Raw genomic sequence first — 24,854 nt, forward strand, 5'->3', positions numbered from 1 at the left:
ATGATAACTATAATGATATCTAAAATAGTAATAATGATAACCATGATAATGATAAGCACTATCTACCAGCGAATTATTTGGGGACAAAATGTCGGCGGAGCAATTATCGACGAAGTAAATGTTGGCGGAGCAATTGCCCGCGGAGCAAATGTCGACGGAGCAAATGTCAGGGCAGCAAATGTCGTGGAGCATATGTCGGTGGAGCATATGTCATCGAAGTGTCCTAGCAGGCGGGAAGTCCCTCAATCATTGGGGTCTGCTGTGTACTAAGTCCAAGTCACATAATGTTCTGCGTTCGGCGTTGCGTCAAAAAAAAAAAAATGGACTTGATGTACAAATTTTTCCTGATGGTCTGCGTCCAAGCTACGGATAGTTACGTTCACTTACCAATAGCTACGTTTAGTTACGGTTATTTACGTAAGTCTGCATCCGTGGCGTTCGACTCCCTGCGAAATTTTGAAAATTTTGAAAATTTACGGATTAGTTACGGACAGTTACGTCTACTTACGACCCTGCCGATGCCTGCCTCCGTGCTGCGTCCACTTATCCGTGTCTATCCGTGGCGGACGTAACTCAGCGTAAACGACTGTGTGACTGGGGATTTAGACCATCGATAGGACTGTCCTGTATCCTGATTGTAGATTGGATAGACTGGTTGGTGTGTCGTGGGTTGAGTAGTCTGCTTCTATGTGCCCGGTTTGCTTACATCTCCGCGACATCATTCATGTATGCCGACATAAAGGGCATCGCGCAGTCGATGTACATTATACACTTTCACTTGTAATTTTGTGCGTGAAAAAAAGAAGATAATTTTAGATCAGTCAACTACCCACTTTATGTTGCTGTTACTTTTAAAATTCATTGGGAGGGACATAAAACCAATATATACCACGCCATTGTTCGAGGTTCTGGTTGAACCATGTGCCTTCGGTGACTTCAGTGGCACTATTTTCTTCGGGGCTGCGCCCTTAAGAAAATAGTAGTACTGAAGTCACCTCATGTACATAGTTTCAACCAGAACCTCTCAGGCCTGGTATATTTATTTGTATACTAGGGCGAGGTGCGCTTGGTAAATAGTTACTTCTTGTCAAGGGCCAACCGTCACTAGAGATTCAGTCGTAAAACGGTCAGCGACAAATTGGCGACCGGTTGTCTTTTCTTTCTTTCATGACCAGGTAACAACAGACAAACAATAAAAACAAACAAACAAACAAACAAACAAACAAACAAACAAACAAACAAACATTTGCTGACTAATTTGGTCGACAGAAGGCTCCCGATGAAGCATCGAAAACATATAGCAGACCAAAACCGGTCGCCGATCAGTCGCTGGTAACTGATCGGCGATCGTTTTCGTTTTTGTTATGCTACATCTCATATGTGGTCAGGGCTTACGCAATGTGTTACCCATCCCAGTACGTTACATATGGGCTAAACAGAGATTTGAATATACCTCTTTGTTTTGTACAAAACAAAGATAATAAGAGCTTGCAGACAGACGTTCCTCCATAAAACATGTAAGACGCCTACAATTACATGCTAAGATGCTGACCCCTTTAGTGCTCTTGATGGACTTGAAGATGTCTTGCGGTCATTCGTGAATTGCACACCTTATCAAAATCAATTATTTTTATGATCTTGTTTTATGATTTTGTTGAATGGTAAAGAGTGAAAACACAATTTCATACCTCGTTCTCACATTTATAAAACCATCAACTAATTTGTTGTGTTTGAAAATCAATCGACACCAGTACAGCACCACGACGAATAGCTTCCAGCACAAAGTCCTGGTGACTGCCCGTACAAACTTCGCCCCATTCTTGACTCTTAAAGCAGAAATTTATAGAGAATCTAGAAATATGACAAGTTTGATATCTACGGAAAGCTAAGAAGCTAGTAAACAAAACTGGATATCTTTTAGACGATGTAACTTTACCACCAAACTGTTTTTGAGAATTAAAAAAAAAACCACCCAATTTCCATGACCACGTAGCTCCGTTCGCTACAAGAAACATCGGATTTGATCGACGTCACCAAATGTGTATGTGCTGATTTGCCGTACGGCTATATGAGACCCGAAACTTCTCGGCAAATGTGATTTCGCGCTACAGCCCGAAAAAGGTCAAAAAATGACCTACCTCAGGGACCAAATTGACATTTTGGTATCACGCTGTAGGGGAAATTTTCTAGTACCTGATTAATATCACCAACATTTCGAAATACAACCTACAAAATGTGGAATTTTGAAGAGAAAAGTGGGATGTCAATCACAAAAGTTGGCCAAAATCTTACGTCTAAAGACCAAATCGCCTTCGCTTACGGCGAAAATGACTGTTCTTTTGGCTATCGTGTCTTAGATATTCTGCGTTGAACCCTGACACATTTGGTACCTACAGAAAGCTCGACCTCTGCTTATTCCAAATATGGTCATGGCATGATGTCATGCTACTCACTTTCATTCATAAATTCGTCTGAAACATGCGTAAGTTTATGCAAATCGTCTCCCAGACGCGTAAACAGCCGTGTTGCTTACCAAGACACGTGATCGAAATACGTGTTCACGATTGGTCAACTGCGCCGAGGACCCCCTTGTTTACAAGCAACCTACGTGCTATATTATGGGAATCGCTGCAGCAGCGGTGCATGCTTGCATGCAACACGTGTATCGTGACTGCTGCTCAGCACGGAAATGTTGCAGTTTCCCGCTTTGGTAGACTGTTTTTTTAGCAAGTTGAGGTAGAAATTAGAATTTAAACCAACACACAAGAGAAAAAGAAGGTCACATTTATCTAACAAACCTTCATCATGCCATTTCGAAGAAGAATCAAGCTGAAATCACGGCATCAAGGAATACCTCTTCACTGCCGATTCTGCTGGTACTGTTGTGCTTACACCTGATCACGGCAATCGCGAATCTTGAGCTGATTACGGTAGGTTTTGTGCTTTTCAAACGTCGTATTTCCGTAAATTTATGGGTGTAAAAATGATTTCCAATCAATTACAGCTCTTTGACTTAGTTATCATCCTTCATGAATATGTAAGATTACCTCAGCTATACGCATTCCCCCACAATGAAAAAAAAAAAAACACTGATCAATTCAGTGCTTATTTACGTCGATGTAGGGCAATTTGTCAATCAGTTGCAATGAAAACATCTCGACGGAAGAAATTCATGAATTTGAATAACAAAGCAGTACCCGCTGCATGCTATAAGGATTAGAACCAACACTTGCTGTCGGGCGAAAGCTCGGTGGTCTAGTGGAGATGACGCCTGTCCGGTGATCAGGAGGTCGTAGGTTCGAATCCTGCTCGAGTATGTACGCCCATGATTTTTTATCATGGCTACTATTAAAAAAAAAAAAAAAAAAAAAAAAAAAAAAAAAAAAAACCACTGATCAATTCAGTGCTTATTTACGTCGATGTAGGGCAATTTGTCAATCAGTTGCAATGAAAACATCTCGACGGAAGAAATTCATGAATTTGAATAACAAAGCAGTACCCGCTGCATGCTATAAGGATTAGAACCAACACTTGCTGTCGGGCGAAAGCTCGGTGGTCTAGTGGAGATGACGCCTGTCCGGTGATCAGGAGGTCGTAGGTTCGAATCCTGCTCGAGTATGTACGCCCATGATTTTTTATCATGGCTACTATTAAAAAAAAAAAAAAAAAAAAAAAAAAAAAAAAAAAAAAACACTGATCAATTCAGTGCTTATTTACGTCGATGTAGGGCAATTTGTCAATCAGTTGCAATGAAAACATCTCGACGGAAGAAATTCATGAATTTGAATAACAAAGCAGTACCCGCTGCATGCTATAAGGATTAGAACCAACACTTGCTGTCGGGCGAAAGCTCGGTGGTCTAGTGGAGATGACGCCTGTCCGGTGATCAGGAGGTCGTAGGTTCGAATCCTGCTCGAGTATGTACGCCCATGATTTTTTTTTATCATGGCTACTATTAAAAAAAAAAAAAAAAAAAAAAAAAAAAAAAAAAAAAAAACACTGATCAATTCAGTGCTTATTTACGTCGATGTAGGGCAATTTGTCAATCAGTTGCAATGAAAACATCTCGACGGAAGAAATTCATGAATTTGAATAACAAAGCAGTACCCGCTGCATGCTATAAGGATTAGAACCAACACTTGCTGTCGGGCGAAAGCTCGGTGGTCTAGTGGAGATGACGCCTGTCCGGTGATCAGGAGGTCGTAGGTTCGAATCCTGCTCGAGTATGTACGCCCATGATTTTTTATCATGGCTACTATTAAAAAAAAAAAAAAAAAAAAAAAAAAAAAAAAAAAAAAAAAAAAAAAAAAAAACAAACACTGATCAATTCAGTGCTTATTTACGTCGATGTAGGGCAATTTGTCAATCAGTTGCAATGAAAACATCTCGACGGAAGAAATTCATGAATTTGAATAACAAAGCAGTACCCGCTGCATGCTATAAGGATTAGAACCAACACTTGCTGTCGGGCGAAAGCTCGGTGGTCTAGTGGAGATGACGCCTGTCCGGTGATCAGGAGGTCGTAGGTTCGAATCCTGCTCGAGTATGTACGCCCATGATTTTTTATCATGGCTACTATTAAAAAAAAAAAAAAAAAAAAAAAAAAAAAAAAAAAAAAAACACTGATCAATTCAGTGCTTATTTACGTCGATGTAGGGCAATTTGTCAATCAGTTGCAATGAAAACATCTCGACGGAAGAAATTCATGAATTTGAATAACAAAGCAGTACCCGCTGCATGCTATAAGGATTAGAACCAACACTTGCTGTCGGGCGAAAGCTCGGTGGTCTAGTGGAGATGACGCCTGTCCGGTGATCAGGAGGTCGTAGGTTCGAATCCTGCTCGAGTATGTACGCCCATGATTTTTTATCATGGCTACTATTAAAAAAAAAAAAAAAAAAAAAAAAAAAACCACTGATCAATTCAGTGCTTATTTACGTCGATGTAGGGCAATTTGTCAATCAGTTGCAATGATCGATTTGTTGTGTCAATAATAACAGCAAATTGTGGCTGTACGAAGGAACAGCTCATCACGGCGATCGTGAATCTTGAGGTGACGATAGGTTTTGTGTTTTTAAAACTTTGTTTTTCCGTAAATTTATGGGTTTAAAAATGATTCCAATGAACACAAACAAACAAACAATTTCACGACTTGAATATATAGTTTTGGCGGACGATTTATTCTAGACTGATAACAAATTACACACCAATTTCCTGAAAAGTGCACACAGTTTGCCTATAGATACGTAAATCCCACTGGGTTGCATACACATTTGGTGACGTCGCAGATTTAGCACTTTCGTAGCCGCATCGAACTTTTTCCAGTGCTCAAATTTGGTAAAAATAAAGATTCTTATATTCAAAGCAGAGACAACTTTATTGCATGATTTATGTCAGAAATTAATCAAAATAACATTAAATGATGGAAAACAGTCAATTTATGTGATATTATTTCCTATAAATTTCTTCTTTAAAGTCGGGATTATCTCAGAATTATTCCAAGTCTGATGAGAGAGCCTTCGTATATGGTCATGGAATCTATGAGATTCAATTCCATGAGTCTTTCCTATCAGAAATGTAACTTTTCAGGTCTTGTCCTATAAAACAGTTGCTCAAATCTGTACTTTGAAATTGTGTTGACTATCATGATGTGTTTGGTGAATTTCGACCATTTATTTTTACTTTTAAAGTCAATTCATACTGCTCTAAAATGCGATTTTTTTTTTTAAATTTCCCTACACCTTTGGAGGGGACTCTTCCCTCCTTAGCCGCTTCGCTCTTTTGCAGAGGAGTGATCATGACACAATCGAAACCTACACTGCTTTCCCATTAAGAAATGAAAGTCATTGCTGTAATTGAAGACTTCCTTTCCAAAAAGTGCGAAATCCACTTTTGATGATAAGGAGAAAAGCTTTGATTTTCATTTCACATGTTTTAAGTGTTTTTATGTATTGACTGTATGTTCTATAACAGTACCCCATAATGGGGTAAAGAGAATGTGCCACAGAAAAAGCACGATGATGTACAAGTAAATGTGGTTTAAATAACCAGTTTCTTTGACTTTTTACATTCTTCAGGGATGATTTGTTATCTCTACACGTTCTCCTCTTGTTTCCCCGTTCTCTTCAAAGAATTTGCACTGCATAGAAATTAATATTTAACAGCAATAAGCAAGTAATATGTGGGTCATCTGGAAAAAAAAGGCAAAAAAGCAAGTCAGCCCTTCGGGTTTCTGATTAGATCCTGCTGTATGAAGCACCTTTTGAAACAAAACTTTATTTTCATCGTATATTCTATCACAGTGGTGAAAATACCTGCCAAGTACACCATATTTAGAAAATTTGATTGTGCAGTAAAAAAAAAAAAAAAAAAAAAAAGGAGATAAAAATGTTAACACTAGCCCCCAATTTGCTCACCACCCAACCCCTGGATCTGCCATAGATAAACTTGAAAATACATTTACTAATGTATTTTCTCAGAGTATTTCTAGTTTTAAACTATATAAAATTATAGGCTATCCTTGTACAGAGTGCTCGATGTCCGGATGGCAGAGCATACAATAATAACGTTTAGACAAGAAGATGACTAAAGGTTCATCGGTGCTTTATTGCTACTCCGAGTTTCACGCACCGCTTGGGATGCGATCATCAGGCAATTGAGAGCACAACATTTAGCATCAAATCAAACCACCATCGAGCAATGTAGTGAGAGGCGCGTTAAGTGCAAAACATGAACGCGCAGAGGGTGGCGCGCACGTTACTATGGTGAAGGGGGTGTGTTGCGACACAAATTGTCGTCCGGCACAAATTGTCGCCCCCTGAAACAGGCGACAAATTGTGCATGGAGCTGACGGCACAAATTGTCGCCCCTGTACAATTTGTCGTCTGGCGACAATTTGTGCAGAGGGCTGACGGCACAAAACGTCGACCGCCCTCGAAGCACATTTTGACATAGTCACTGAAATACCAACGCATAACTTACATGGCTATATCCATGCAAACAAGCCATGTAAAAAGTCACGGTGAGGTTTCAAGGAAGTGTGTATGTGTGCGCACACATGATAATTGAGTGCCCGTTCGTTTGAGGGTGTGTGTGTTTGCTTGTGTGTGTGTGTGTGTGTGTGTGTGTCATTGCGTATGGAAGAATGTGTGTTGAGGTGGTTAAAAATGCATTACGAGGATTTGTTTGAGTGTTTGTCGTTGCTTGTTTATAAATACGTATGTATTTGGGGTCTGCATATGTGGCAGCTCGTTTGTGCTAAAAGCAACTAACGATTGAGAAATTATTTACGGCGTGTCGAAATTATTTGCTCATGCATAAAGAATGGCAAACTTATTCTGGGACAAAGAATAGTGATATGGAAGTTGAAGTTGAGACTAATGGAAGAAAATGAATGCAGTGAAAAAAAAATGAACAAAGACAGATAACATTTAGGGAGGGTACCTCCCTCGCATGTCTTTTCTCCCGGTCTCTCTCTCCTAGCCCGCCTCACCGCTGAAATTGACACACATATAATATTTTGAAATAAACGCCGCTGTGAACTCTAAACACGTGCTCATACACGTTGAAGGCATTTTCATTGCCACAGTAGACTTTTGCTCATGCCTGCTGCTAAAGATTTATGTGGTAAGACTTTCTTTTCAGTTTGATTAATATTTAATTAGAATGCTCGTTTAGGGTCCGCACAAATCATACACAACACATACCATGCAGCCCCCCCCCCCACACACACATACGAATAGCTTACCAGTCATACCCACCCTCCCCAAGCATAACACCGGAGCAACCACCCCAACCACACATATCATAGTGAATGGCCGACGGCAATTTGTGCAGCTACGTTTAATTTTGCCTGGACATGTTGTCGCCATCGAGGTAAAAAATTGGGAACTGCACAAGCAGCACAATTTGTCGCCAGGCGACAAATTATGCAGGGGCGACAATTTGTGCCGTCAACTCCAGCACAAATTGTCGCCCCGAGCCGGGGTGACTATTTGTGCCGTAATATGGGTGGCCTTGTATGTTAAAGGCGCAAAGTCCCGGTAGTGTAGAGGGCGCTGTTGAATGATAATGCCGATCACCGTTAGCACTGATCACTGAACTCTATAGTGGAAGTGACGTTACGCACAGTGCTTGAAGCCATTTTAGGACTCACCTTTAGGCCCAGCCCACTTTTACTATACGCTACTGTTGTGCAGAGGGGACACAGAAGAAGCGTGTGTTCCTCAGTGGAAAGTCACTTTGGTGTAAATTATGGGGCGCCAGGTATCGCATGGGCCATTTTATTGAATGATTGAAAGGTAATTATTAAATAACATCTCTTGCAGCCAGGAGGCTGAATTGCGGACATTTTACAAGGATCATCATGAATACATTCAAATATACAAACATACATTAGAAATGTTAACTATTGCACAATAAAATCAACCTTTATCATAAAAAAAATACAATTACAATTATTCACATCTCTGTTCTTATTTCCATAAATAATATCTTTTGTTTATTAAATAACCTTGCTAAAAAAAGATCAATTTTCTTTCCATCTATTCATCTTCTTTTTCCTACATTTTCTCTTTTCCCCTCCTTATGAACTTTACCATCCTCATCTTCACTTTCCATTCTTCAACCTCTAATTATTCCCCGAAATTATCCTTATCATAATCACACATTGTTATTTTCCATCATAAAAATCAAAATACCATTTACGTACTCTCTATTACAAAATATCAATCAATATACATTCATCAAAAATATGCTGTTGCAATGTATTATACTTAAACACTGGTTTCGTATCAGTAAAGTTGTTCAAACTACGAAATTTCATATTTCACATGACACAGAACAGAGGAATATAATATGACAATTAAACTGATCTAAAAAGTCCGCTTAAGACTAAACAATTATGTCAAGTGAGAAAAAAAATATATAGATTACGATTCACTGAGATTACGAAATGGCTCTTTAGTCGACAAAATGAATATGCAATTACAAAACCACTGGCTTAACGACAAAATGAACATTTCTTCAACGGAATTACTAATTTCAAAATGCCATTTTGTAGACAAAATTACTCATATCGTAATGAAATACCCATGTGACACTTGGCACCTTATTGGTGCCCCATAGCAAAGTCCCAAAATGGCCGCCACCGGCCAGCACTTCCGGTGACTTCAAACTTGTATCCATAGTGCAACATAAGCGTAGTGGCTTTTCGGTGTGTAGTGTGCGCTAAGCGCGCACAGCGCCCCTTCCACTATATCAGTGCCGTATATTAAGAGAGTCTGGCCAACTCATAAATTGGACGCCATGTCGTTACCCAGCGTACAGTGCGCTTATGGTTTTAGCGTGTGCGCTTAGAGGGTTAAGTGTGTACGCGCAGGCGTCCCAAAGGCACGGTGTTGCTTGACTTTTCTTTCTCTTGCCCAGAGAGGGAGAGAGAGGGGGAGGGGGGGGGGGGGGGGGGAGAAAGGGGGTAGGTTGAGGGAGGGACATTCTTTCATTCCATCCATGTTGAACAAAGCCAATAATCAATCATTTTTACACATTCAAATAGACACAAGCACACAGGTATACCGTATAAATAATAGGGAAGCTGTCTAAAGGACATAATTCCTGAATATAAAAAATGATGAATTATTGCTGTGAAAATAAAAGAAGAATTCACAGTAAGTCGTATCGTAAACTTTCACTAGACTGTATGGTATGTATATTGTATTCAGCAAGTTGTCCAGAGAACAAGAATATTGTATAACAACATGATGTATTATATATAAATTTACAATTCTAGCTGTGCAGAGGATAGACGAATTCCACAGTGATTACTGTTTCCCACGTAAATACATTGTAATCATCAATCACCATAGTCCCATATAATTATGTATGAAACTGACATGAAGGCCGATTAGTATGTAATTCAAAAGGAATACACCTATGTACAATGTACAACATGAAAAAGTGACGTCACCGATATTAAGGTATATGTAAAATGATCTAAAATTGTTTAAAAATAATACCGGTATCTAAAAAAGACATGTTGAACGAAAGCACAATTATACTTTACCTGGATAACATGATATGAGGGATATCCTCAGTGACATCTGTACCAAATGATAAAAAAACCCCACACAAATAAAGATGTCCTAATGGCGACCGGTATTCCTCCGCCATATTACATTGTTCTCTTAGCAGGTGTAGAGTACGTCTATGTTACACGACAGTTTCACATAATTGGCAGAAAAAATGGCAAATTTGTCACTGAATTTAATACGTCGAATGTTTACTTTCCTTGAACTAGGTATGAATGGATGTCTTTTATTGTTTAAGAGAGCAAGTATTAAGGAATTTGAGCATTTTTACTTTTGCTTACTTCTTCTCACTACTTTTTACTTACTACTATTTTCATGGCAATACTTTCAACGGTTATTTTAAAAGTATATAGAAAATTCTGTCATTTTGGTATTTGACCTACGTTTGACCATCATGGCCAAAATCTTTCCCTATCACGCGTCATTGTGTAGTAATGATAGCATGCAAATACGTGTACCATATTTGGTTTTAAGTTTGTGAATTGGGTAATTTCCAAGGTATTTAGGAACTGCATGGGTAATAGTATTTCAACAATAGAGAGTAGAATTTTAATATTACATTTTACCTGACATTGATCCTTGACCCTTACCCCCCTCCCATACCTCCCCCCCCCCAAAAAAAAATAAATAAATAGAATAAAATCACGAGAAATCACGGTCCTATAAGCCCTATAAGCTAAAAACAAAACTTCGTCCACTCACACAAGCATACATGTCAAGTTTCATTGCCTCAAACGGTGTCCACAATATTGATTGCGATGTGAAGGACAGACGGGAGGACGGACGGACGACCAAAACAAATGCCTCAGGCGACACTTTCGTATGTTATGGCGGAGACATACAAATGTGAATCAAAACTTGGATAGTCTGAAAGACACCGCGAGGAATCCAAAGAAAACAAATCAGATATATTTTTCCCGTCGCACTCTAATTTCCCGCTTTTTCCTTTATTTTGGATCTGTCGGAAAGCTGTGCATCATTACACTAAGAGCCAGGTCGGTTCGCGCAACGCCATGCTGCGCAGGAAGGCATGACTAATCTTCAGTTTATGGCAATAAGATATCAAAATATCTTTCGTGTTGTACCTTCTATATACTTAAATAAAGTTGACAACCTTACGGCAATGACTTATCCCCACTGCACCATGACTGATATTCAGGGGAAGTCCCCAAGGCAAGCAATATTAGCGCGTAATGAACAATGGGCACTGCGTATGAGCTCTGCTCGCGCCCGCGTGATTGACTTTGGTAACAACATGGCGCCTGTAGGTCACGGGACCAGCTTTTGACCAATCACAGGCTTCAAAACACCTAAGCCGAAAACCGAGTTGGCCAGACTCTCTTAATATACGGCACTGCACTATATTATAGAGTTCAGTGGCATTGATACGAAGATTCCCGAAGTTGAAATGGGCCAAAGCTTAAGCGCTAAAGAGGAGTCAATAGCGTGGGTCTCTATAGGAAACTTGCGTAGTGCGCCCGCGTACGCATTTGACTGAAACATCGGGACCATGTGTCTTTAAAAGGTATATTTCCAACATCTAACAATGAAAACCATACGAAAGTTTGATAAAAGTGATGATAACTCACCAAATGTTGTTCCGACATAAAAATTTGCACTACCTGAGGCTTCCAAGCTTCAAACCCTTGAAGGTTGTGTATTTTTGTCGTCAGCTGCTTCCAGGAAAGTATGTTATTGACCAGATTAAGAAGAGCGCTACCAGCAAACGTCCTGCACCAAAGAGCTTATTGAGATAAGTTCGGCTCATGATTCGGCTGATGATGACAGCTTTAGCAAACTTCTTCTGTGACGTCATACTAAGAAGCACGCACCCTGGCATTACTACAGACTGAGTGATGCGCAGAGAAGACAACGAAGGCAACGTTACCTAGCAGCACCTACACGCTTTACTCTTGATGACAGCTGTACTTCGGCAATCTTCGTATCAGTGCTAACGGTGATCGGCACTATCATCCAACAGCGCCCACGCAACTACCGGGTCTATGTGCCTTTAACTGAACTGTTTGTACTCGTAGTATAATATGAAAGGGGGCTCACCGGAATAAGTACAAACATATTCATGAATATTTGTTGTATTCGAATGCATGAAAACATGCAATTGCTGGTGTACTAGGTAGTACGAAAGATGTGGGAAATCCGGGGTGTTTTTTTTTTTGTGTGTGTGTGTGTGTGTTTTTTTTTTGCAGCTGCTAGCGAGACACTGGGTCCCCAAAATAGTCGTTTAGAGGTAGAGATTACGAAGATTCTTTTTTGAGATTACATAGTTTTTAGACAAAAAAAAACCAACAACAAACAAAACATAACTAGTTTCTAAATGCCGGCATGAAAGTTGGAGGAAAAAAAGGTACGCCTCTCATTCGTGACCACTTACCACCCTGCTACGAAATCTTTTGTGTAACAAGTCAGGCAAGAATGGCCTATACTGGCTTTCGACCCCGACTTAGGGAAACTTGTTGGAGATCAACCTCTACACGCACAACGTCAGCCCCCAAATCTCAGAAAATTTGCTTGTAAGCACCAAACTCACTACACCCTTGCCACCGAGTGGTAACACACCTTGTGCTAAGCCTTGTGCTAAAATTAGTAAACACCTTGTTACTGACACCACGGTTAAAGGGGCATAGTCCCGGTAGTGTAGAGGGCGCTATTGATGATACTGCCGATCACCGTTAGCATTGATACGAAGATTACCGAAGTTTAGCTGTCGTCAAGAGTAAAGTGCCTAGGTGTTGCTAAGTAACGTTACCTTTGTTGTCTTCTCTGCGCATCGCGCAGTCTGTAGTAATGCCGGGGTGTGTGCATATGTGTTTGTTATTATGACATCACAAAAGAAGTTTGCTAAAGCTGTCATCCCCCTAAGCCGAATCATGAGCCGAACTGTGATCCGACCACTGACTACAGTGAATCGGACTTCTTCGGACTCGGGAAAGTGGGCCAAATCGTAAGCGCTAAAGAGGAGTCAATAGCGTAGGTCTCTATAGGAAACTTGCGCCGTGCGCCGGCGTACGCATTTGACTAAAACACCGGGACCATGCACCTTTAAAATCTCCAATAATGTCACCCTCCGTCCACAGAGACTTACCCGCGATTCAAGTAATTTGCTCTATTGTCTGATCTGTGCACAATGCCCTCGCGCTGTCTATATCGATGAGACCAGCATCAAATTCCGGATGTGCTTTGATAATCACAAATCGTCCATCTTGAAAAAACGGACCGACCTTCCTGTTGCCAAACACTTCCACCTCCACGGCCACTGACGGATGCCAGAGTGCGCATCTTCGGGGGAGGTTACAAATCAGCAGAGGAAAGAAAGGAGTTACGAGTAAATTTTTTTAAAGGGGAAGGGTTGAACAGGGATTTATCCATTCTGAACGGTTACTCGTTCTTCCGTTAATAAAGAGAGGAATTAGGTATGGCGCGGATTTTAAGACATTTTTTAAAATATCTTTCTAATTGATAATAGTTTACGCTTACACTGATGTTAAGAGAAATTATTGGGTTATTCTGTTTAAGATCATATTAAAGTAAAAGTTACAATTAAATGTCTCAATTTTTTATAATGAATTTACTCAGATTTTGTTCTATTCTATAATAAGATGGCTTCACACTGTCATTAACGGTTGGCACTATGCAGTCAATATCATACTTGCATGTTTAAATCCGATTAGAATAAAACAGCTCAATTGTTGGAGCGTTCTTTAAACGGTTCCTAATTTTATCTATTATTTCTTAACTTATGGTACGCTAATATGTACAGTTATTCGGTATCTCATCATTGAATGAGATAATACAAAGGGATATGACGCTCCGTTGTTACAGAATAAACCTATCAATGCTGTCCTCCTTGTGTATGCCGTGACTACATTGCGTCTACATGGCAACATCACTGTAAAGGGTGGGCACCCCAGCAGTGTCTCATTGCAACTTAGTCTGTCTATGAGTGGGGTCAGTACTGCGCACACTGCACTTAACTTAAAAGCTCCTTTGCGCAGGCCCGAGGACATGTCCACGTCCTCCTCCACCTTCAAGTCCTGCAGCGATGGGAAAGGAGCGAAAACGGTAGGTGAAAGATGTCACTGGCAGACTTAGGGAGAGCACTGCTTGCTCCACATGTAGATGGGCCTAGAAAAGATGGCCTAACCAAAGCTCGTCTCATCTGACCTAGTTGGCTTACCGCGGCCAACGGGCATCTTCCAAGCGGTCGAACAAAATAGAAGGAAAGGGTCTCACCTCCTTCAAAAGATGTACACAAACTCAAGTTAAGCATGCTGGAATGTCAGAACAATGCTGGACAAGGCCGACGGCCACAGACCTAAGCGACGGCCTGCCCTCATCGCTCATGAACTCTCCAGACTCGACATAGAAATAGCTACTCTCAGGAGTTCTGCGCACAACAACTAGTCATCACGAACACCCTTTTTCAGCAGAGGGGCAGTCGAAAGACTATCTTGATGCACCCCGGTCCAAACACTGGCACCTACTGGACTCTATTCTGGTTCGCAGGAGAAACTAACGTGACGTGCTTCACACTAGAGTTATGCCCAGCGCTGAATGTCACACTGACCATCGGCTTTTTCGCTACAAGCTAAACCTTCATTTCAAGCCCAAGCTGAAAAACGGAGGAGTCCCCTAAAAGAAATTCAATGTTGGTTACCTGAAGTAAGCTGAAGTGAGAGGTAATTTCCAGACGAATCTCCAAACAAGGCTTGGAAACGAAAACTACCTCAAGGACATTTCTCCTGAACTTTTTTTTGGGTTAGGATGAAAACAGCCATGCAACAATTATCTAAAGAGGTACTGGGTTTCTCCCCCAGGAAGAACACGGATTGGTTCGACGAAAACAATCAGGAAATCCATAAGGTACTGGCTAAGAAACGATTTGCCCACCAGGCTCATCTCATGAATCCACCCTGCCCAGTAAAAAAAAAAAAAGTGCCTTCCGTCTTCCATGCAGTCACCTTCAAGAATGAGTGGTGGACAAACCTCGCCAAACAAACTCAGCTTTGTGCCGACACTGGCGACCTGAGGGGCTTTTAAGAGGCACTGAAGACTGTATGGCCCCTCACGCCAAGTTCAAAGTTCTCTTCCTAGTTAAGACGGCGATGCTCTCCTCAACGACAAGACCTCCATCCTCACCCGATGCTCACTGCACTTTCAATCTCTCCTCAGTGGCAACCGCACAGTACAAGAATCTGCCCTGCGCCAGATTCCCCAACAGACCTGAGCTGGATGAGATCCCTACCATTGAGGAGACACTTAAAACAATTAGACAAATGAAAATCGGCAAAGCAACAGATGTGGATGGAACCCCCCCCCCCTCCCCCGAGGTCTGGAAGGCTTGTGGAAAAGCCCTACTTACCAAGTTACACGAGTTCTTCACGCTTTTGCTGGAACCAAGGTCAGTTACCTCAGGATCTTCGCGATGCAATTATCATCACCCTTTACTAAAATCAGAGGAGAGAAATCAGAGTGCACCAACTACAGAATTATCACGCTGCTTTCCATCGCAGGCAAAATCCTTGCTCGAATTCTTCTCAATAGCCTAATGCCAAGTGTCGCAGAAAGTGTTCTCCCAGAATCACAGTATGGAAAAGTGCAAGGAACAAAACAAGGGACTTTACATTACCTTTGTTGACCTAACTAAAGCCTTCGACACAGTGAGCAGGAAATGGCTTGGGCAAACTCTGGAGCACCTTGGTTGTCCCTCGAAATTCCTCAATATGGTTATCTTACTGCATGAAAACCAGCAAGGCCGGGTTAGATATAACAGTGATTTCTCCGAACCCTTCCAAATTGACAACGGTGTAAAGCAAGGCTGCGTTCTTGCAACAACCCTGTTTACCATCCTCTTCAGTATGATGCTCAAGCAAGCTATTGAAGACTTCAATAACGAAGATGCCGTTAACATCTGGTACCGAACAGATGGCAGTGTATTTAATCTGAGACGTTTGCAAGCTCACACCAAGACGCATGAGCTACTTGTCTGTGAACTACTCTTCGCAGATGATGCGCTTAACGTCCTGCTTCACAGTTAATAGTGCTAAAGCGTTTGGCCTGAAAAAAAAAACAAAAAAAAAAAAAACCGAGGTTCTTCATCAGCCGGTCCAGTCCCCCCATATCACCATTGGGCAAACAACAAAATTTACCTACCTCAGCAGCACCATTACATCCAAGGCAATGATCGAAAAAGAAATAGACACAGGCTGGCTAAGGCAAGCAGCGTCTTTGGTAGACTGCACAACAGAGTCTGGAACAACAACCACCTGAAGAAACAGACACAGATCAGCGTGTACAGAGCCGTTGTCATACCAACTCTCATGTACAACTCCGAGTCATGAGTCCTCTACCGGCACCACCTACGCCTTCTTGAACGCTTCCACCAGCGATGCCTCCGCTCCATCCTAAACATCCACTGGAGTGACTTTGTTGCCAACATCAAAGTACTTGAGCTGGCTGAGACTACAAGCATCGAACCACATTGATGAAAACCGAACTGGGCTGGGCTGGCCATGTCTCAAGAATGAAAGGCTGGAAGGCCATCGCCTTCCGAAGGTCATACAGTACGGTTAGCTCTCTTCTGGACACCGAGACAGATTGGACCCAGGAAGAGATACAAGGACTGCTTAAAGACAACCTTGAGCACCTACCACATCCACCACCGACAGTGGGCTGCTATCGCCTCTGATCGCACATCTTGGCGCCTCACTGTTCGACGAGCAACAGCCGCCTTTGAGGATGATCGCAGGGCCCTCCTCAATAAAAAAAAAAAGGAAAAACCCGGCGCCCAACACCAACTAACCGATTTTCCCGTGCAACAGCTGCAACTGCGCGTGCCTGTCCCGCATCGGACTCATCAGTCACTTTCGAGCCTGCAGCAGACGTGGACTTCCTTACATCTTCGTTCGCGAAGCAAAGCCATACTAGTATACGTAACAGCAAACTGTTTCTGCTCGGAGTCAAAGAAGATAGTAATTCACGACAGTAGTAATTAAGGAAACTCCGTGAAAGACATTGTTTTAACGAATTTTGGGCTTTGTCAAGTCAATGGCAAGCTTTATTTTGAAGAAGGTATAAATCCAAATAAAAGATGCGTTGTCAGTGGTAGCGCTTCCATAAGTAGCGCACAATATAGGACGTCACAAAGAATACTAAGAGGGCAGGGAAAATACAGGAAGCGCACGAAATAAGACGTCACAAAGAACACTAAGAAAGCATGGGAAAACACGTCACAATCCAAGATGGTGGAAGATCGCAGAAGAGGGGGAGAGAGAGAAAAAGAGAAAATAGGAACGAAGATAATAGAAATACACAGAGGCAGAGAAAGGGAGGAGAAGAAGAAGAGACAAAAAGAAGGACTAGACGAATTATTCCTTAACGGGGAAAGTATGAAAAGAAACATTCAGTCCATTGGGTTGCAGATATCCAAGGCTATTGATAACCTGTTCCTCGCAAAGTTTGCGGATTTCGTCAGTGCCACCATGGTGGATCATAATCACGCAGATCTTGAGGTGATTGACGATGTGCCATATATGACTGAATAACAGGAAAAGGTTTCTGCTCGAAGTCTACGAAGATACTAGTTCACAACAGTAGTAATTAAGGAAACTCCGTGAAAGACGTTGTTTTAACGAATTTTCGCCCATATCGCTTTGTCGAGTCAATGGCAGATTTCATTTTGAAATGGTGTAAATCAAAATGAAAGATGCGTCGTCAGTGACAGCGCGTCCATAATGATATCCGTACATACCGGGCATTCACACGTACCGAGTTTGCTTAACAAAAAAGAAAAGAAAAGAAAAGGTAATTAAGCAAACGCAAATCAAGTTTGTAATCAAGCAAATTTGCCATGTGAAAGGAAACTGGAATCGCGGAGGGTGATTTGAAACTTAGGTTACAATTAAGTTTCAACCCACGGTCGGTGATTTGAAACTTAATTGCAAACAAGTTTGTAATCAAGTTTGTAATTAAGCAACTCGGTACGTGTGAAAAGGCCTAAAGAAAACTAAGAAGGCAGGGAAAATACAAGAAGCGCACAAAATAAAGCACACAAAATAAACACTAAGTAAGCAAGGGAAAACGGGTTACAATGGAAGGTAGTGGAAGATCGCATGCAAATGAGGGGAGACGGAGAAAAAAAGAGAATAAGAAGGAAGATAAGAATAGAAATATACAGAGGCGTAGTATAGTATCAACTAAGCTATATCACTTCCCGGTTCTAGAGAAGATTTTAAAAGATTCCTTGGGGGGGGGGGGTATGGTATATGGTGTAAAACAAGAGATCCTCTGCTGCCTGCCAAGTTTGGTGAAAATCCTTCATGAGGTTTTCAAGACGATGATCGTATACACCATAATAGGTCACTTGAGCCTTTGGCTCAGGTGAGCTTAAATTTAATACATTTCTGTCATTCTGTCAAGAAAAGCGTACAATTTGATGAAAAATGGATTTTGCACCTGTTTGTAAGCAAGTCTTTAATCACATCTAAGTTATATATCGTCATTAATCTCTCATACAAAATGTTTATGTCAATGTGTGACAAAGGAATGATATGAAATAGCAGTACACGTGCACAGCTAACAAACACAAAAAAGAACTGTTGTTAAAACAAAGTGCTTCTGTTAGAAACTCATTTGCATTCTTTTCTGCGATCATTCGCAGTCTATAGATCAGCACTTCATAAATATTTTTAGGGGACTGTGCATTCTTTGAGGAACTCTTGCTGGCAAAATTTTAACTGAACTGAGCATATAGCCTTAATCACATTGGATATGGTGTACGATTCAATGAACGTACGATTTAATGAATGTATTTTCAACATTTTAATTCAATTATCAGTCCAGAGAAATAAAGTCCTTCGATTGGTTTATTTATGCATAGATGGCCAAGTGTTTATGTAGTTCATGCGCTTCTCTCATCAACGTCTCAGAATCTTCCAGTGACAAAGCAGGCAGCGCACGCGGAATAGGAAAAATTGTTTGGTCTATCCTGTATCTGTCATCCTCTTTCCAGGAAACAGTGGAAAAAATTGCAGAGATTGAGACAGACGACGTTGGCTTCCCGCTGCAGCCTGTCCGCATCATCGACTGTGGAATAAAGGCCGTACCCAATCCATATCACTTGCCTCACCCGGAAAAAGACGCTGCGTCCACTGCCGACGACAAAAAGTAAGGTGCCATCTAAGGAGGAAAGACGTCCATTTATCTAGCTGAGACACCGCACTACTTCTGCTGCGAAGAGCCAGTCTGTTTGTTATGTCATGGAAGTCAAGTTAATTGAATAAATCCTTTTTGTTCCCTACGTTTGTGCTTTTAGACTGTCAGTTCACTCTGCACGTGCGCTCATTGTATTTGTAGTCTTTAATTGCAGTTGGTATCGTAATGAGTCTCGTTCATTTCATTTTCTGAAATCATCTTTTGAATTTGCTTTCTGACTGTTTTTTTTTTTCCTGTAGACAACTTCGTGTAAAAAGTTAGGAGATAATTCGAAAAAAAAAATGTTTAGGGAATGTCAGATATGGTTTTAGAAACAAATTATTAGTTAAATGATGAAAGATTTCATTATCTTACGGGCCAGTTTTTGTATTTCATATGGAACTCCACAAATAAAAAAAAAGATCCCAACATGCTCCGTAAAAAACTACAGGATAATCTCGTAACAAGTTCTATATCACCACAAACTCTTACCCAGATACTACGTAATAATAAACGTAATGGAAAATCATATTGTTTGTGAAAAATTTGCTACTGTAGTAGCAATATGTTTGAGAGAAATGAACTGTCTCTGTGGACTATTGGTCAGTCACAGTGTCAATCTCAAAGTAAATAAGGTGGTAAAGACAAGGCTTTCACATTCTTGTTGTTATCTTACACACAAGTATTCGCTAAAATATCCAGGTTTCATACAACTTACAGAAGAATGAATTATTCCCTTCACCTCAAATTGTTTAAAATTCTAATGAGTAAACAATGATAAATTTGTAAGAGGAAAATGCCTAAGAGTTAATGAATTATCGACAAAACGAACAAACATATGAAGAGTTGTAAGCTGATGACATTAGTGTATTGTTTTACAAGCATTTGTGAATGAAAGCGTGTACATCCCTATTTCGAAAATAAAAATGGTACGATTAGATTCCAACATTCTATATATCTATAATTGAATTTATTCTTCATATTCTGAATCATCTTGAAAAGAGACTGAAGTTTAACACGACAGAAAAAGAAAGAACGAGAATGAGAAAGAAATGGGGTGCGGAAGAAGAGGGAGATGGCGAAATGGAGGGACAGGGACACGTAGAGGTTCAGGAAAAGTTTGTCTCTAGCATCTAGAGGGTAATCTTTTTCACTGTTCATAAGGGCAATGTGTCAGTTTAGATGTACATCTCTGAATCGTGTATTTAATTAAGTCGCCTGCAATAACACATGCCAATAAGGAGAAACAACATTTTGCGTCAATAAGTTCGCCCTTGCTCTAATTTCTGACATGATGAAGAGGATTGAGCAGTCGAGGCAGCGTCCTCACGCACGAGATAATGAACATACAAATACGTGATCTCTACGAATTGCTATAAATCAACGGCAATAGGCAGGATGTTTGTGGCCAACTCACGGAGACTTCTTGCGCATACACTCATAATTCATATGTACCCTACATGGGGGGAGGGGAGGATGGTGATTGGTTTAAAAACCTTAAATTATGTGTAGAGCGGTACTGGTATTAAATTTTCCAGTTCTGCGCTGCTTCATGCTGTCTGCATACGGTATACCTCTCCTTTCTTTAACATCGTAATACTACACACAACCATACGAAAGGGTAGCAAGATTTCGCAGTATTATTAACAGTGTTATTAGAAATGATAAATTATCTGAGTAGAAAGAAATCGTAAAGAGCGTTACAGATTTGGTTGAAGTGTAGATAAATCAGGCAGAAAGTTCCTCTAGGGAGAAAAGTCAAGGTCCATTTCGGATTAGGTTGATATCACAGTTCTTTATCAGAAGACTTGAAGTGTCAAAATTTAGGAGCCTCTTACCCAATGTTTCCAGTGGAGTTTTATAATGTAATTTTAGTGATGCAACTTGCCTATTTCCACGTGGATAAGATTATCAAAATTATATTCAGTATTGATTGAACCTTTAACAGTGTCTCAAAAAGTACAGTCATTACACAAGTAATGGAATTAGATTTATTCCCCACAAGTTATCGTTTGAAAGTGTGTGAAGAAAAAAAAATCGATTTTGATCAAAACATTTTTAAGAAAGGTGGGAACATAAATTGTAATATTCGAACAATTTTATGCATCAATTATTGCTCTGATTCATCTCGTATAGACGGAACTATTTCTATGGTTGACTTGACAATGAGGTATGATATTGGCGTGGAGCCTGACTATTAATAGTTTTCATCCCCGTTAAAAGTCATGAAATCATTACAGGATGTTACAGCCTCCCAGCAGCTGACGCAGTTTTTCCATTCCAGTGGAAAATGGAAACTTCAAAGTTGAAAATGAAAGTTTTTGTGCAGGTCAACTGACATGGGTATTCAATGATATGATGGGAGCGCTGTGGCATAGTTGATAAGACTGTCGACTCCCAATCGGATGACCCGAGTTTGATTCCCGCCCAGTGTTTACGTCCTTGGACAAGATGTTTTCAGTGGCGTATCTATGGGGGGCACGTGCCCCGGGCGCCACTCCTTGGGGGTGCAAAAAAAACGGAAAAAAAAAACCAAGAAGAAGAAGAAAAAAAAAAAGGAAGAAGAAGAAGAAAAAAAGAAAAGAAGAAGAAGAAGGAAAAAAAAAAAAAAACCCCAAAAACTCGCCCGGAAGGGGGGAGGGAGAATGGTGGGGGGGGGGGGAGCAGAAAACCAAATCAAACAAGATAAAAACTAAACATGATGATGACACGGACAAAATGACAATGTTTATTGTGTTCACACACAAATTCCATATTCTGTGAGCTGAAATACAAAAAAAAAGGTAAGAACAAAACGTGATGATGACAAAATGACAGTGTCTATTGTGTTCACACATGTAATTTTGTATGTAGCAGGCAAAATGTTTCACGGAGCAGCGGCTGCAATTTCTTTCGTTCTGAAGCGATCGCCAATTAGATCAAAAGAAGGCGCCAACGGTTTCGAACATACGGGGGGGGGGGCGCAAAAACCCCCGAATCAAACAAGATAATAACAAAACGTAATGATGACGCGGAAATATACAAATTTCGGCTCACTCGCTCGTACTAATTTAGATTATTTTTTCAAGTCCTCAGTTCGTTGGTATAAATCGTTATCTATAAGGCCGTCACTATTATCTTGATTAGAATTGTAAGATTTAATAAGCAAAAAATGACAAGAGTTTCATGATTTGTAAGCTGAAATACAAAAATTTTCTGCTCGCTCGCTGCGCTCACTCGCCAAAATTTATATTAAAAAAGATAAGAACAATACGTAATGATGACGAGGACATATACAAATGTCAGCTCACTCGCGCGTACTAATGTAGAGTACTTTTTAAAGTCCTCAGTTTTTTGGTACAAATCGTTATCTATAAGGCCGTCACTATATCTTGTTTAGAATTGTAAGATTTGGTAAGCAAAAAATGACAAGAATTCCATGTTTTGTAAGCTGAAATACAAACATTTTCGGCTCGTTGGCTACGCTCGCTCGCCAAAATCTATCAAAATTCATTACATTTAAATCACCCTCAAAAGATCCCTTTTAAGTGCTTGAAAAAGCATCATGTGGACCTTGTTTAAAGTCCCTACCGGGATGGGGTTGGGGTTGAAAACTTTTTCAGAAATTAGGGGCGCAATTTTTGTGCTTGCCCCGGGCGCCGTTTTCCCTAGATACGCCACTGGTTTTCACCACTATGTCCCTCTCGACCCAGGTGTATAAATGGGTACCTGGCAACGCTCGGGAAATAATAATGGCAGGGCCCTCTGGTTGAGCAGTGGCAATACTGGAGAGGCTACCACGGCTTAACAATTCACATTGTCCTGAATAAGCCAGTTCGGAGTTCCACTTTGCGCATGAGCAGAAACAAGGTCATTCGGACCAACAGGGCATGTTGGTTTTTAATTTCACTGGGATAAGCATCTGTAATATAATGATTATTCATGAAATACTTATAAATGCTGCTTGCCAGCACATCCACCTGGCAACAAAAGTGGTATTTGGCAATATCAATAGAAAGAGATCGTCAATACATTCAATGCAAAATAACGAAATGGATGCTTTCCCAAGTGTTAATTCACGGATCATTCTGGTCATCTGGTCGACGCAAGTTCATTCTTTGTTTGAACAGGATCAATGAATTCCATAAATATTGTTATGTAAAGCTTACGCATTATGTCGCTCTAAAATGATTGAAGTGCCCCTAACCGACTGAGAAAAAGGAAAGGTCATTCGGACCAATGTGCCCATGAGCTAACTCCGAACTGGCTTATTATACACACGTGAATACAGCTGTTTTAAGCGCAAAAGAAGAAAAAAAAAAAAAACCTCTATATCGTCCTTCCCGTTCCATTTCCATTAATTCCGTGGAAGTTATAGAATTATTGTTCTACAATATCTATAAGGTGAAAATGGTTCAGATACGAAGGCAACCACGTGGAGGATGCCCAAAATTACCCCACCCCAAGGCAGTCTAAGACATGCAACGATCATGTACCAACGCAAATACATAATTATAATAATTTAAAGAATGTCCTTCCGGTCATCTAGTAAAGACTCTTTTATTTCATGAAATTCAATGGAGTTAACAGAAGATACACTGCTCTACAATTTCGACTTACACTGACATAGTTAAAGTGGTGATCATTCGAAGGGAGCCTCTCATGGGAAGTGCCTACATTAATTGCACCTATGACCCTCATAACGCAAATACCAACGCAATTACATTCGTTCCTAAAGTGGATCTCTCAATAAAGGTCGTTCCTGCCATATCAAGACACTTTTATTTCTAAAAAGAAAATGCCGTGGTAAAGATTTAAAAAAATTGCTCTAGAATATCTATACAGTCAAAAGGGTTCACTTGCAGAGACAACCTTGTGGGAGGTGCCCAAATTAACCACCATGCGTCCTAAGGCAATGAAAAACCTTCAGTATAACAACCGCGAAAAAATGTTCCATGGGTACATACCTGTGAAAAATTTTATCCGGCTGTCTAGCACATACGCTTTATTTTCATAAAATGCAATGAATGCAATATAGGAGACGTTGCTTTACAATATCTACATTGTCAAAAAGGGGGACATTCAAAGGCAAGCCCTTGGGAAGTGTTCAAATTACCCCTACCCTGATACTCGTGGTCCCTCAAACAGATTAAATACAAAACATGCACTATATTGTGCCAAAGCAAATTCAGTGGTACATACATGTAGAAAGTCGTTCTGCTGTATGGTAAAATTAAGACTTTTCATGATTTTTAAATGATAGAGACATCGCTTTACAATTATCATAATTTCAGTCAAAGGGGTGCACATCCAAAGGCAACCGAGTGAAGTGTGTTCAAAATCATCCAATACAAGAAACATGCACTATCATATACTCGTAACGCGAATATGTTTCCATGTTCCATGCCTTCACAAAGTCGTTACAGTTGTACAGCAATTTCCCTTTTGTTTTCAAATGCACTATAATTAATAGAAGAGACATTGCTCTACATTAACTATATTGTCAAATGGGTAAACATTCAAAAGCAATCCCTTGGGAAGTGTCAAAAAATTATACCTACGCTCAAGCTCCTTACCGTA

The 24,854-nt window shown here is 40.5% G+C and overlaps 1 protein-coding gene across 1 annotated transcript in view; it reads left to right on the top strand.

Moving 5' to 3' along the window:
- LOC140231075 (peptidyl-prolyl cis-trans isomerase B-like) overlaps positions 1-19,418 on the top strand; it is an 89,848-nt gene extending 70,430 nt beyond the window's left edge. Inside the window, exon 5 of the mRNA XM_072311226.1 lies at positions 19,114-19,418. Within this exon, the coding sequence (XP_072167327.1) occupies positions 19,114-19,272 (159 nt within the window). The 3' untranslated portion in view covers positions 19,273-19,418. The remainder of the gene's footprint in view (positions 1-19,113) is intronic.
- Positions 19,419-24,854: the final 5,436 nt, after the last annotated feature.

This window comes from Diadema setosum, chromosome 7 (genome assembly GCF_964275005.1).
Source record: "Diadema setosum chromosome 7, eeDiaSeto1, whole genome shotgun sequence".
NCBI classification, from domain to species: Eukaryota; Metazoa; Echinodermata; class Echinoidea; order Diadematoida; family Diadematidae; genus Diadema; species Diadema setosum.